Source organism: Cotesia typhae, unplaced genomic scaffold (genome assembly GCF_013202065.1).
Source record: "Cotesia typhae breed Kobodo isofemale line unplaced genomic scaffold, CoteBio_Ctyphae contig_4, whole genome shotgun sequence".
Taxonomy (NCBI): domain Eukaryota; kingdom Metazoa; phylum Arthropoda; class Insecta; order Hymenoptera; family Braconidae; genus Cotesia; species Cotesia typhae.
This window is the reverse complement of record NW_027423748.1, coordinates 2,061,465-2,077,780: the sequence shown is the minus strand read 5'-3', so window position 1 is coordinate 2,077,780 and position 16,316 is coordinate 2,061,465. Positions and strand designations below refer to the sequence as shown.

General features: G+C 37.4%; 1 protein-coding gene across 1 annotated transcript; it reads right to left on the bottom strand.

Annotated features, from left to right (window-relative positions):
- Window positions 1-1,679: 1,679 nt before the first annotated feature.
- Window positions 1,680-4,647, bottom strand: LOC141527352 (uncharacterized). The gene is made up of 3 exons (XM_074242773.1): window positions 4,378-4,647; window positions 3,900-4,305; window positions 1,680-3,730 (listed from the first exon to the last, which is right to left on the bottom strand). The coding sequence occupies exons 2-3, from the start codon at window positions 4,153-4,155 to the stop codon at window positions 2,763-2,765; spliced, it is 1,224 nt and encodes a 407-aa protein (XP_074098874.1). The 5' UTR covers window positions 4,156-4,305; window positions 4,378-4,647; the 3' UTR covers window positions 1,680-2,762.
- Between the last annotated feature and the right edge of the window lie 11,669 nt (window positions 4,648-16,316).

Sequence of the window (16,316 nt, the reverse complement as noted above, 5' to 3'; positions counted from 1 at the left end):
TCGTCTATCATTACCCCTAGATAGCGCAGAGCCCGTGTTGACGTTAATGTTGTACCTCCCATGTCTACTGTAAATCGTTTTGGAAACCATTTTTGACGAGTCAGGACAACCATCTCTGTTTTTTGTTTGGCGAATTTTAGGTGGTGTTTCTCAAGCCAGGCTTCGATAGCATCAGTGGTGTCTATAACTAGCAGTTCTGCCTCCTCGGTACTGTCTACTCAATCGTAGCCGCGACGTCATCCGCGAAGCCCGTGAGTTCCACCTGCTTCGGCAGCGGAATTCGCAGGAGCTCGTCGTAGTCAGCGTTCCATAGCAGTGTGGCCAGATCGTGCGATTTTTTTACCCCCTTTTTGGCGTCGCGCGCGCCTGGGACACAAGCAAGGGATGCGTGTCTGTGAGTCGGAAAACCGAGCGGAGCCGAAGGAATCCGAGAAAGTCGAACGAATCGAGGGGAATAAACCTCCTGCCACACGAAACAGAGGAATAACTCACACAACAGTAGCTCTCTGTTCGTGTGAAATTCTAAGAATCCGATTTCAGCCGAAACATACAGCAGGAAAAATAATGTTTTAATATAAAAAATAAATTTTTTTTTTATGAATAAAAATTAAAATACAAAATTTTTTTTCATAAAAAAATCATTATTAATTTTTTACGCTGTTATTAATAATAATAATTTATTATTAAATAATAATAATAATAATAACGAATTATGACGACCCTGGCGCTATAAGGACCAACTTTAAGTGGACGGAGGAACTTAGAGTCGATCTCTTGGTGTGCTACCAACGTAGCGAACCGGGGGTGAGCGGTTATATGGCCCGGATGCACACTCTTTGGAGTGATATGCATCCGGAGCTAACGCATTTTACGCACAAACACCTGCGTAACTATGCCGCTCATCTTCGGCGCAATAGAAGATCGCTTGTGCCGGATAGAAGACAGTCTAATAGACTTTCTTTTCCGGCGCAATTATATCAAGAGCGACGCCGTTCCTCCTTGGACAACAACAATCCCTTTATAGAACGACAAGTAAGTATATCTAAAAAGATAACTTACTCTAAACAACAGCTTGACACGGTAAATGAAGATCTCCGTGCAAACATTCTAGAGGATTCCACCCTGCTCACTGTGAGTCAGGTTGTGTATGACGCAGCAGTTTCGGCTTTTCCGAGAGAGAGACATTGTCTCTCGATCGAGACAAGGTTGAGACAGCGCATCTTACAACTTGGCTCCAAAATTGACAGATCCCGGAAACATGTCTCCCGCATTCAGTGTGTGATTGAGTTCGAAACAACTCAAAAAGCATATACGGCCCGAATTCGACGCATTGCTGCTGAACTTCGGTGGCGTCATCACACACTGAACAAGAGTACTCTTCTTGTCATCAAAGAAGAGTCTCTTAATAAATTGCGGGCTCTAGTGACTGCCAAAAAGTCACTAGAGAAAAGGCTGAAGCGGTTGGTCGACAACTCGTTGTTTCGATCCAGCCCTTCACGGTTTCTGACACCAAAGACCGATGTTACCGGGAATTATCCAACACCTGAGCGGGTGGAAGCTTGTTGGACTGAGTTGTATGGAGATCAACCAAACGTGAACGCCAACACTCCAGCTGTGCACGACTTCAAAGTATTCTGTCGGGAACACTGTCGACAGAATGCTGATGAAGAGAGCCCTTGTGGAAATAATTCTCTGAAAAAACTCTTGAAAAGTCTTTATAACTCTGAATAAGACTTTTCGAAAGTCTTCACATCCCTAACTAAGTAAAGGAAAGACTTAATAAGTCTTCAAAACTCTGCAATACTCTTCAAAAGTCAAATTTTCCCTGCAATTTCGGAATTTCTCAAAGAGTTATTAAGACTTGATAAGACTTGTTCAGTTTTACAGGAAAAGAAGAAAATATTTCTTTTCAAAAAAATTACTTATCAGAATTAAATAAAACTATAAAAAAGAATTAATGCATGTTTTAAAAAAATTTTTTTTAAATAATATTTTCATCACGAAAATACTTTGATGGGCATCGAATCACTCATAGTTGAGCAAGTCAAAACATCAACAGCAAATGAAGTGCACTTGATGTTGGAAACAGATACTACTCAAAGAGTACATCCAATCGGTATTTAATTTGGACTATCAAATATTAAAGTCAACTTTCTAGGTAGGAAAGAATTTTCTATCCACACGCTATCTGCTGGAATTAATTGATACCTAACATATTTTAGTTTACGAATTTACAGTTAGAATCTTTGAGTGTTCTTAGTTTCTAATAGGTGGCATGTGGTTAGAAAATTCTTTCCTACCTAGAAAGTTGACTTTAATATTTGATAGTCCAAATTAAATACCGATTGGATTTACTCTTTGAGTAATATCTATTTCCAACAGCAAGTGCACTTCATTTGCTGTTGATGTTTTGACTTGCTCAACTATGAGTGATTCGATGCCCATCAAAGTATTTTCGTGATGAAAATATTATTTAAAAAAAATTTTTTTAAAACATGCATTAATTCTTTTTTATAGTTTTATTTAATTCTGATAAGTAATTTTTTTGAAAAGAAATATTTTCTTCTTTTCCTGTAAAACTGAACAAGTCTTATCAAGTCTTAATAACTCTTTGAGAAATTCCGAAATTGCAGGGAAAATTTGACTTTTGAAGAGTATTGCAGAGTTTTGAAGACTTATTAAGTCTTTCCTTCACTTAGTTAGGGATGTGAAGAATTTCGAAAAGTCTTATTCAGAGTTATAAAGACTTGTCAAGAGTTTTTTCAGAGAATTATTTCCACAAGGGTAGTGTCTTGGTAATATAATAAATTAATTGTATTGCAAACGTTTCCGAACGCTTCTTGAACAGCATTACGACCGTCAAAAAGCGGTTGACCTTTACCAAAAGTTAAAAATTCATAAACAACGATAGCTGTACCCTCGCGGGCAAAGTAGTGTTGAAAATTTTGTATTTGATTTAAACCGCAACCCCTTCGCGGTATAACGACCGGGTAAGTTTGTAATAATTTAAACGCTTCTTTCTCTTGAAAACTCTTTCGTCCATCAATTATGCTTTTCCATCGTTTCTGCAAATACCCTGAACGGATCTCACCACGTTCTATATATGCTTTTGCAACAACTAACGAACGAGGTAAACATAAGTTATCATTGTTATTGATTGTTATAATGAATCGTTTAAATATATTTTCATGAGATAAAATTACTTTCCCACACCCCGCGACACCGGCGACAACAGCTGATGTAACAATTATTTTATCGTTGGTTGTTAAGCCTCCGGCACTTTGAGAAACGCTAGTAAGCAAATTCCATAAATCAGTGCCTGTAACAGCGTTTGCACATTGAAAACGCGACCATATTACACCCTGTGTGAGTTTTTCATAATTAATTGTAAAACCTATATAGTCATGCGCATTACAACCCGCTGTAATATATGTTACAATATCGCTCAATGCGTCGTGAAACCATTGTAGGGGATCTGTATTAACCGGCGGTTCTTGTATTATTAAAGTTGTTTCTTTACCTTTAGCTTGAAACCGCTTATAATGTTTAATTATTTCACGTTCGATTTTGAATCTTTTACCAGGTGGTTCAACAATATGCTCTTCAATTGAAGTATGATCTTCAATTGAGGCTTCGTGATCGTCTGGTAAGCCTGCTGTCGATGTAGATGGTAAGGCGTTCTGTGTGGCTTTTGCTCTCGAGCGTGTTGTTACACCGCCATATTGGGCACCTATATATATGTATATTTTCAATTAAACTATTTATAAGGTAGATGTTCATGTTGTTAGTATTTTAAACTTTTATTTAAATCGCATAAGGTGTCATACAAGCAGTAATAATATTTAATTAAATTTAAGCAGCGAAGGGTGTGTGAATATTTGTAATATCTTGTAAAATACCTAGAGCGTGTGATTGTACAAAGGAACGTATATTATCATCACTAGAGTCATCACTATTGCCGTCATAATAATCGTCAGGGTCATCAAAAAATAAAGGCGTGCTCTCTTCTTCTTTTTCTTCTTCTTCTTCTTCTTCTTCTTCTTCTTCGTCTTCTTCTACAATAATCTCTTCAGCATCGCTGTTGTGACGATTATTATATGCTACGTGTTGATAATACTCTTCTTCCGAATCGAGATCAGCCGATAAAGTCATCATATTTTCATCAGTATCCGTAGGATATGATACATGCGTATCATCGGAGCTAGTAGACGATGCACGGCTCCGTGAACGTTTCACTCCGGTAAAGCGGTCTAGCCTTATTATCTCACCTTTTAGAGCTGTAGATGTTGAGGTTTTTTGACAGTTCTATGAAACAATTGCGATTATTATTATTATTATTCGATTGGTTTACATCTTGATTAAATACACCGAACTTACTTTTTTCACGCTAACGTCAATATCATCCTCATCGGCATCAGAAGTATTATCAGAATTTAGGAGTTCATCGCGGCAATAGACTTCTATAAAACCATTAAAAATGAGGTGTGAGATATTTAAATTAAACGCTGTACAGTCTAGAAATAAAAATACTTACCATAAGCTGTTAAGAAGGGTTTTAAACACTCAGCGTCTGCTTTTGATGTTTGAAGGATTGTATTAACGGCAATTGTCATTAATAAAGTGTTATTTGTTAATAATCCTTTCTTATAAGCTCTTGACAACACACGGCAAGAAGCTACAGCCACAATTCTACGCAATAGTTTTATTAATCTGTCACGCTGTAAAAGACCCAACTTGAAACACGCGTTTCGGTGTAGATAGACCACAAACGAGGTGATTTATCCCGTATGTATCGCACTAGCTGACACACAGCCCTCGTAAAGGGTTGCTGATAAATATAATTATCTGCGTTCATTATGTCTTCAAAAATACTTTAGTAAGTTACAAGAAGCTGATTGAAACTGTCTTATAATTATAAGAAAAATTGTGTGCAGTAGCTGGTCACGTTATGCTGAGACGGCTTTTTTTAAAAACACACGTGTAGTCTAGACAGTGAACGCATAGCTCTACTCTACATTTGTTAAAATTATATGAAAAAATGCTTAACCATCATATTGAGTTGTGGGTGTTAACCGTGTGTAACCAGCATCAGTTCGCTTAAGAACATTGTTGGTGCAACAACTATTAATTTGCAATGGCTAAACGCTCTTTCTACGAGAATTTTCAAGCTGACGAAGGTGTTGAAAAACACCGTTTTATACCATCATGGGAACGTTTTGATTTCTTATTGACTACATCTTATAAATTAAATGATTCACACTCAAAGTCAATCATTGTTGGTTTAAAATTGAATAGTGATGTTTACAAGTTTGAACCATGTATCGCTATTGTTGATGAAAAAGCCTGCGGTATTTTATGTGCATCAGCGAAGTGGTTAAAATTTACGACTGTTCTTAAAAAACTAGCCCGTAATCTGAATTTAATCGAATCACAGTATAAAAAGTTACCGCTCGATACAACATCGCTTGATGGATATACTTTTCAATATTCTCTGCTGGGGTCCATATATGGGAAAGCTAAATTATTCTCCATCATTGAAAGAACCGATCAACAACCATCATCATCAACATCTACTGCTGTTCAGCGTGGCCGAAAAGTGACAATGAAAGAGAACACACTCCAAACTATCTACGGTTTTGAAGAGCTCGTGAACGCCCGCTTGAATTATCTTCAAAAATTCGTCGAACCTTGTAATGTGTGTCTCAATCACCTTTTTACACCTGTTCAAGAGTTCTTACCAAAACTTCTTGGCAACATCGAATTACCTGAAGAAGTCATTCGTAAATGTGTGATATCAAATTTGAAGAATAATACCGTCAAAGATAGTGTGATTAGTGAGTTATCGGCTAAAGAAGGTAAATCGTACGAATGGTTTATTGAAAACTATATCGATATTGTTACTTATGAATTAATGTTGCTATTCGATAAAGAAATTATAGCTAAAGTGAAGAATGTTTAAATGATTATGAAAAGTTTGAAAATCTAAAATTATTGCTATTATAATTATAAAAAGTTAAATGTTTATTTTATAAAATTTAAAGAGTTTTGTCTATTGCTATTGTATTCTGCGAAAACTTATGTATCAATAACTAATAATACATGTATTGATAATTTATGCTTATTATGAATATTATTATAATAGCTAATAAGAAAAAATCCCTTCATTACCCTTAAAATAAGATCTGATATGCAGGTATACGGTAAGTAAGATTTTCGTTTATCAATGGAATTATTTAAGATTATAAATTATATAATAATTAATTATTTAATGCTAAACGGTTAGTGAATATACATATACAAAATATTTGCAAGCTCAGCGACCTTGCGATAACTTACATTACTACTACTACTACTACTACTACTACTACTACTACTACTACTACTACTACTACTAATAAGGCATAAAGTGTAGGTATACGATCAGTAAGATTTTCGTTTATCAATAGAATTATCAATATTACAAATTATATCATAATTAATTGTTTATCGCTAAAAGGTAAGTGAATATACATATATACTATTATTAATATACTATCCATTATATATATATATATATATATATATATATATATATATATATATATATATATATATATATATATATATATATATGTCGGAGATGACAATAGCCGGGTTTTTACAAGGGAACGTTGGAAAATCCCAAGCATTTTAGTTTATAACTAGAAATAAACTTTAGCATTTTAATTTTTATGATTTAATCCCTTAAGGAAAGTTTAGTAAGACTCTCTCGGAGCCTTTTATGACGGTCAACTTGGGTTGGAAAGACCACATGTGCGGGTCTAACGTAGCCACGATCGAAGGGACAGCAATACCAAAAAGACGAGACATTTTTAGAATTTGCAGTACGTAGCTTGTGTATTTTTTTATTTTAAAAGTAATTACTTGAAGGAGCTACAGATAGAAAACAGTTTCTGGTAATAGGCAGTTCTTCCTGAACAGTACACGAGAACGGGCTGCTGCTCTTCCGATCGTGGATTCGTTTTCCGACTTAAGTCTCTGATCATTCCTAACGTCAACGTTAATAATATTGTAATTACTTTGATATTGTTTATATTAACCCCGTTTGTCAAACTACAATTGTTTGTATCTAGTAATAATAGTAATAATCATAGTGTAGTGATTCTTTGTTATTGTACGTTATTAATAAGTGATTGTTGATATAAGTGACTATAGTTACATACTGTTAAATTGTATTACCTGTGACGTTGTACCATTAAATTCACAATAAAATGTCCAACAATAATAATGGCAGCGAGAGTTCATCTCAACCCAACGCTAATCCGACATCAGAAGTGGGATCGACGCCTGGTATATCAATGCAAGAGCACATGGCTATTTTACGCGAGTTGATCCAGTCGATCACTCCAAAGCCTAATACGAATACCAGGAGATTTACGTTGCCACGATTTAATCCAGAAACTTCTGGCTCTGATCCGGCTGCATGGAGTTCAGCTGTCACCATCATGATGGAAGAAAATCCGTTGCAGGGCAGCGCATTGTTTTCCGCGCTTAGTAGCGCTCTAGAGGGTTCCGCCGCACAGTGGTTAACTCAAGTTATGGTTGGAGGAACTATAACTTGGTCCCGATTCAAGGAACTATTTATTTCCCGTTTTGGGGGAAGAGAAACCGCAGCTTCAGCACTCATGAAAATTTTTAACGAACAACCGCTAAAAGATGAGACTACTGGAGCTTTCGGTATCCGCTTACGCTCTCTCCTCAAAGCCAGGTGGGAAAATTTAAGCATGGCGGAAATCATCAACGGCGTTGTTCTCTATCGATTAACGTCTCAAGATCACCGCGTGGAACGCACCGCGCTTACGAGCGAGGTAAAAACAGAAGATCAGTTCCTCAACGAAATGAGAGCTTATTCGTACGCGAAGAAGCGACCGTTTCAGTCATCTGAAAACTTGTCAAATCCAGACCCTAAACGCTCTAAAACTACGGAGTCACGGATAAAATGTCTTTTCTGCGGAATTCCCGGCCATAAAATAGCTGAATGTCGCAAAAAGTTATTTCTTGACAAGAGGAAACATCTCCATAGCCCAGAAGGGAATCGATCATCCATCGCCACCAAGGTTACCTGTTTTAAGTGCCACAAAGAGGGTCATATCGCACCGAACTGTCCGTCAAGGAAAAACAACAGCACCGGCGTCAACAACAATAGTAACCAACACTCAAGCATCGAACGCCGAGTGGACTTTTGCACCGTAGATGTTCCAACGGGTACAATGACCCATATGGGTGAGTCGTTTCCATTTTGCTTTGATTCAGGAGCTGAGTGCTCACTAATCAAAGAGTCAGTTGCCAAGAAATTTTCGGGCAAACGTATCAATGACGTAGTTTTAATGAGAGGTATAGGAGATAATTGTGTCAAATGCACCTTGCAAATTTTGTCTACCGTTTGTATAAATAGCTTTACATTGGAGATAGTCTTTCATGTGATTCCGGATAATTACTTAAAATATAATATAATGATTGGTCGTGAAATTCTGGGTCAGGGTTTTGAAATAAATATTACGCAAAATCACTTTACTATTTGTAAAACGAAAGTAGTCAATACCTGCGAAACGGTTCCTAGTGACATTAATTTTAATGAGATAAACACCGACGTTACGGGCAGCGATAAAACCAAATTAATTTCTGTTTTAGAAAATGTTAAAGATTCTTTTATCACGGGTTTTCCCCGAAACGAAGTTACTACAGGTCAGTTAGAAATACGTCTTATAGATCCTAATGTTACCGTTCAAAGAAGACCGTATCGACTCAGTGTTGAAGAACGGGAGATTGTTCGTGAAAGAATTGACGAATTGCTTAAAGCGAATATTATAAAACCCAGCAACTCACCGTTTTCTAGCCCTATATTACTCGTCAAAAAGAAAGATGGTTCAGATAGACTTTGTGTGGATTACCGAGAGTTAAATAGAAACACTGTTGCAGACAGATTTCCATTGCCTTTAATTTCAGACCAAATCTCAAGGTTACGTGACGCTAAGTATTTTATAAGCTTAGATATGGCTAGCGGCTTTCACCAAATCGGTATCCACCCAAACTCTACTGAATTCACAGCTTTTGTTACTCCCGATGGTCAATACGAGTACCTGAGAATGCCATTTGGATTGAAGAATGCGCCGTCTGTCTTCCAGAGAGAAATTCTTAAAGCTTTGGGTGATTTAGCTTATTCCTGGGTTGTAGTCTATTTAGATGACGTGTTAATTATCGCCAGTTCAATAGAATCAGCGTTGGAGCGATTAGAAACCCTTCTAAATATCCTCGTTAAAGCAGGATTTTCATTTAATTTTGCTAAATGTTCCTTCCTCAAAACATCGATTTCTTACCTGGGTTATGAAATTACTAACGGTGAGATACGACCCAACCCGCGTAAGATACAAGCTTTGAATTCTTTACCTGCTCCAACTACTGTCACACAACTGAGACAATTTATCGGTTTAGCTTCTTACTTCCGTAAATTCATCCCAAAGTTTTCACAGATTATGAAACCTTTGTATTCTCTTACGTCGGGCAACAAAAACATAGATTGGCAAGACAAACATGAAACACTCCGGCAAAAAGTAATTACCATCTTGACACACGAACCAGTCTTGATCATCTTTGACCCTAATTATCCCATTGAACTTCACACCGACGCTAGTTCCGATGGTTACGGGGCTATGCTGATGCTAAAAGTAGAAGGTAACAATAGAGTCGTAGAATACTATAGTAAAAGGACTAGCTCAGCCGAATCCAGGTATCATTCGTACGAGCTAGAAACCTTGGCTGTAGTAAACTCGATCAGGCATTTTCGGCATTATCTACACGGTCGAGAATTTACAGTTGTTACTGACTGTAATTCTTTAAAAGCATCCCAAAATAAAATCAATTTAAATGACCGGGTTCATAGATGGTGGGCTTTTCTGCAATCCTATACTTTTGAAATTGTTTACAGGGAGGGAAAACGAATGTCACACGTTGATTTCTTTTCCCGTAACCCAATTAACATCTCTTGTAAACCCTTTGAAAGGATCGAAGAGAAGCTCATTAATTTTACAGAGATATCGGAAGACTGGTTACTAGCAGAGCAACGTCGCGATCCTCAAATCTCGGAAATCGTTTCTAAATTGCACAACAATGAAAATACGGAGGATATCCTAAAGACGTACGAATTAAGATCCGGCACCCTTTATCGAAAAATTCAAAGGAATGGGAAGACTCTTTGTCTACCCATTGTCCCGCGAGGTTTTCGATGGTCCGTTATTAATCATATACATCAATCGATCATGCACTTAGGTTGGGATAAGACCCTTGAAAAGCTATACGAATACTATTGGTTCGAAGGGATGGCAAAGTACGTGCGGAAATTTGTAGAAAACTGTCATACTTGTCAAGTCTCTAAATCTAATTCAGGCAAGATACAGGCCGAGCTACACCCGATACCCAAAACCGGTATACCCTGGCACACTATCCATATGGATATTACGGGTAAACTAAGTGGTAAGAACGACTCCAAAGAATACATTATTGTACTCATTGACGCCTTTACAAAATACGTATACCTGTATCATACTCGCAATATAGATTCCCTTAATACAATAAAAGCACTTAAATCAGCTATCTTTATTTTTGGTAGTCCTTGCCGTGTAATTGCTGATCAAGGTAGATGCTTTACTGGTAAGGATTTCCAAAATTTTTGTAAAAGTCAAGATATTAAATTACACCTAATAGCTACGGGATCTAGTAGGGCAAATGGTCAGGTAGAACGCGTTATGGGTACTCTAAAGAATATGCTCACCGCAGTAGAAACGACTGGACGTTCATGGCAAGACGCAGTAGGCGAAATACAGTTGGCTTTGAATTGCACTACCAATCGCGTTACCAAATCTAGTCCTCTAGAATTGCTCATTGGTAAGGTGGCAAGACCTTACGGATTTTTAGCGCATGAAAACTCTGAAGTAAGAGAAATAGATATCTCCAATGTAAGACAGCAAGCTATAAGTAACATCGAAAGTAATGCTATTTATAATAAGAATAGATTTGATAAGACTAAAGCTAAAGTAATTAGATTTAATATTGGCGATTTTGTACTGTTAAAAATGAAGAGAGAAATCAAACTAAATTAGATCCGAAATTTAGGGGTCCATTTGTAATAGCAGAGGTTCTAGAAGGAGATAGATACATTTTAAATTCAGTTAGAGGCAAAAGAACGTATAAATATAGTCATGATAAGTTAAGAAAGATGCCGCAAAGTTGTGTTCCTAGTGAGTTGGATCATAGTGATCTTGAGGACGAAAATAACTCGTTAAGTGTAGAAAGCACTGAAGAGCATTGACAGTAATTTAGATCAAATAAACCTATACCACTTGTCCAGTGTGACAGTGGAGTCTAAAGAAATTTAGATGTGTTTCTATACCACTTGTCCAGTGTGACAGTGGAGTCTAAAGAAATTTAGATGTGTTTCTATACCACTTGTCCAGTGTGACAGTGGAGTCTAAAGAAATTTAGATGTGTTTCTATACCACTTGTCCAGTGTGACAGTGGAGTCTAAAGAAATTTAGATGTGTTTCTATACCACTTGTCCAGTCTGACAGTGGAGTCTAAAGCAATTTAGATGTGTTTTTTTGTTGGCAATTACAGAAAATGAAATTCACCAGAATCCATATCTCGTGAAACACAACTGGCACTAGCGATCATAAAATTTGATATTTTGTTATACACAACCTTCTATCCTCTGTTGTTCGATTAGATCCCTGAACTAGTAGATTATTTTAAGTTATTCGTTGTCTAAAAGTCGTTAGTTCGACTCTAACCCTGAACAAAACTAAATTTTAGATGCACCCGAGGACGTGTGATCGTCAGGATGGCCGTGTCGGAGATGACAATAGCCGGGTTTTTACAAGGGAACGTTGGAAAATCCCAAGCATTTTAGTTTATAACTAGAAATAAACTTTAGCATTTTAATTTTTATGATTTAATCCCTTAAGGAAAGTTTAGTAAGACTCTCTCGGAGCCTTTTATGACGGTCAACTTGGGTTGGAAAGACCACATGTGCGGGTCTAACGTAGCCACGATCGAAGGGACAGCAATACCAAAAAGACGAGACATTTTTAGAATTTGCAGTACGTAGCTTGTGTATTTTTTTATTTTAAAAGTAATTACTTGAAGGAGCTACAGATAGAAAACAGTTTCTGGTAATAGGCAGTTCTTCCTGAACAGTACACGAGAACGGGCTGCTGCTCTTCCGATCGTGGATTCGTTTTCCGACTTAAGTCTCTGATCATTCCTAACGTCAACGTTAATAATATTGTAATTACTTTGATATTGTTTATATTAACCCCGTTTGTCAAACTACAATTGTTTGTATCTAGTAATAATAGTAATAATCATAGTGTAGTGATTCTTTGTTATTGTACGTTATTAATAAGTGATTGTTGATATAAGTGACTATAGTTACATACTGTTAAATTGTATTACCTGTGACGTTGTACCATTAAATTCACAATAAAATGTCCAACAATAATAATGGCAGCGAGAGTTCATCTCAACCCAACGCTAATCCGACATATATATATATATATATATATATATATATATATATATATATATATATATATAAATATATTCATATATAATGTATATGTACATTATAATAATTATTATTATTTAATGAGAACCTCTACTACTAGCGCTGCGAATTCACACACACACACACACACACACACACGCGCGCGCGCGCGCCACCCCCCACCTCAAAGGAGTGGGATGCGCCAAAGTTGCACCATACTGCTTATAAACGAGCTGTTAGCATCTTTAGAAAAAGCTTTTACCCCTCGAGATACTCTCGATGCATTGCAAACGCGTATGTCTAACATTTATCAAAGAACTGGAAAAAGCGCTCTTCAATACGGAAACCGTGTAAATGAACTTCTAGACGATATTTTAGACGCTATAGGTAGAGAATGTGGGGCAGACATTATTTATGGAATTAAACGCCGCGCTTTTGAATATGCATGCAATTGTTACATTACCGGATTAAGTAGTAAAATAGAATTACAAGTGCGCCAGAAGAAACCAGCGACGCTTCAAGCTGCGATCGACCTAGCTATCGATGAAGAAGAGTATTACAAAAATCGATCCCGACGAACCCGCGATGCACCTGAAACGGTTCGAGTAAATAAAGTTGAAGCCACTAGAACGGCTGATGACGATAAATCCTTTCTTTACTGTCATAACTGCCGCCGGACCGGTCATAAAACAAGGGATTGTCGATACAATGGTCGTCAGGAATCTTCCCACCCATTTAAAAAACGTCAAGGTTACTACGATCGAAACTATTCAAATAAACGCCGTCGAGATGATCGTTACAACTATCAAGCGCAGCCTCAAAACAACCCCGATAATTTAAACTCCAGAAATGCTCCTCAAACGAGTGCGTTGAGGGACATAGCAGCAAAAGCACTACCACACACCACCGAATTAATTACACTTTCAACACAGAACAAACAACCCAACTCCCAGTCATCATCTTAGACCACTTCTCTCTCGACACTGACCAAGGCCATTTCTTAATCGACACTGGCTCCCAATTAAATCTCATCAAAGAAAACTCAATTACACCTGATACCTTCAGGCCGCTTTTAGCGTCACCTGTTAATAAGTTGTTTCCTTATTTAATTTTAATTTTATTTAAAAAAAAAAAAAAAAAAATTTTCCAGTTGTGAGGAAGGTCATTGGTTGGATTCGCCGCGACCGAGTCGCCCTCGCGCGGGTAAAACCGATCGAAGCTCAATTGCCCGCGAAATAAATTTGAATTGCGGTTTATAATTTAAGTTAGATAATAAGTTAGCGTTAAGATAAGGAGTATTGTTCGGTACTATAGACGACAGCCATTTTACCCGAGAAGAGGATCATCGACGAGCATCATCGACGTGGGATAACCCCAAGAGAATCACCTATGACGGAAAGCTGACCCGAGGATCAAACGACGGACTGGTCAGTCTACGGGGCTGAACGAGTGGCGCAGGCGCGAAGTTGTCGAGCTGGCTGTTGAGCGAGCCAATGCTCCAGTCAATAGAGCAAAATAAGTCGATACTGGAAAATTGGACAGGCAGAGCCATCTCTGGAGCGTCAAGCAAATCAAGTGCCCAGAGAGAGGGGAGAGCAGCCAGGCGGGCAACAACCAAGCCATGTTTCTTCCTTCCACGTGTTCCCGCGACAATAAACAGACGCTGATTTTTTTTTTGAGGTTGCTTTTACACTGCGACTTTTCTGGATTGGTTGTGTCAGTTGCTGTACATTTTTTTTTCTTTTGTTATTTATTGATTGAAAGTAAATGTTACGACGACGTGAATAATAATTAATTATCCGTGCGACGGACTATCGATAATTTTGAGCAATAACCTACGACGAGAGAGTTGATGTGTCAACTATAGTGACTGACGCAATTTCTATTGTTGGAAATTTCTTTTTTTTGTACATCACACCGTGTTGAGACGCGGAGGTCAATTCGACGTGGAAGCCGAGGACGACGGAGCCGTGCGATCCAGCCAGGACAAAATTCAATTGCTGTATTTTCCACTGCTGTCATTTTTTTTGGGAGAACGACGCCTTCTACCAGGGTAAGTGGTCTCGTCTTTGAAAAATCTCGTGGGATTCACGTACTCGGAAGAAGATTACGAGTGACTTAATTTTTTTTTGTTTTGTTAATTTTTTTTAAATTTTATTTCAATTTTATTTTGTGCATTTATTCCGGAGATTATCCCACGAGGTATTTCCGATACCAATATTGATTGTTGTGAATCGATTATTCACATTCTTGTGTATTGCTGTCATAATCCCGATTATTGAGCTTCGGTCGTGCGGGTAATGCGCCGGTTGGGAGTGTTGTGTTGACAAGGTCAATCTAAAGAATTGGAGAAACTTGACGCTAAGTTTGGTTGGAAGATTTCCATGCGTATTTTTGGATAACTACATTTTTTGCGCCGGTGTCTGGGGTAGCAAGGACACTTTATTTGTTTAATTTAATTAATTAAAATTAATCAAAATTTTGCGACGATTCATTTATTCAACTTCATTAAGTATTTGTAATTAAACAATTTTGGGGCGAATAATATGCTGGATTTAAAGAATTATTAGTACTGAGATTAATAGTCAATTTAAATAAGTACTAGTAAGTGAACCATTGTGCGACAATTAATGGTGTAACTCAACTAATTAGTGTGAGTTAAAGTTTGCGACGGTTATTTTTTTTGGATTTATTTAATTATAAGTGAAATTAAATGCGACGTTAAATTGAACGCGGCATACGATTTTGGCTTATTTTTGGGAATTTTATTGTTGATGGATGAACTGTGATTTTGATATTGAGATGCTTTGGACATTTAGTTTTGTTAATTAAATCCTTGCGACTTGTTCTTCAATGAAATTAATTATTAATAATTGAATTAATTGCGGCGTGCGAAATTTGATCTATTGATTATTGTGATTTTGTTATTCCGGCGACCATTTATTTTTTTTTGTCAATAAATTAGAATTAATAATAAGATCTCGGCGAATTATTAGTACCCAGACGATCGTTCCTAGTTCCTCTTTAATTTAGGTTGCACCTTTTACCCGCCACCTCGACGAAGAGTCTCGGTTCGAGTAAGCCGGACACGACGTGAGTGGAGCCTAGCTCCTGGCGCCCAACAATAATAAAGCAGGTAGGCCAAATTTATTTATCTCGGACTTCGGCCTCGCTAACGCACGAGGTCGAAATACCCGTTATAACCTATGGAGAAATAACTTTAAATATCCGAAATATCGATATTAATTTCCAGATAGTTGACAATAATTTTCCTATAGAACAAAACGGTATCATCGGCATGTCTTTTCTTACTAAGCAGCAAGCCCTGTTATCTTTTAAAAAAAAATTACCCAGCTCTCTCATATTGGGAAACGAAGAAATTCCTTTTTACAAACACCCATCTTTTGATTTACCTCCACGAACTCGGAAATCAATTAAAATACCCGTCAAAAACTATAATTTGGAAGAAGGATACACTAAACGAATAGATTGTGGCCCAGGCATTTTCGTAGGAGAAGCAGTTGTTAAACCTAAAGACGGTCATATTAAAATTTTCGCGATCAATTGTACACATGATCGAGTAAACCTTACAATCCCTCCCGTTGAGCTCGAAGATTTCGAAGTCTTACCTCCTCTAGCTCGCTCCGCTCGACTGGGCAACCCAGGTATAAACGATCAACGTTCTTCAGCTGATCGCCTCACGAAGCTCACAAGCCTCTTTAAGCTCGATGATTTAAGT

What these genes read in the sequence shown, in the direction of transcription:
- LOC141527352 (XM_074242773.1), bottom strand. Translation starts at nt 4,155, where the DNA reads ATGATGACTTTATCGGCTGATCTCGATTCGGAAGAAGAGTATTATCAA. An exon ending in TGTACAATCACACGCTCTAG is followed by an intron (nt 3,731 to 3,899) that starts GTATTTTACAAG and finishes ACATATATATAG; the next exon opens with GTGCCCAATATGGCGGTGTA.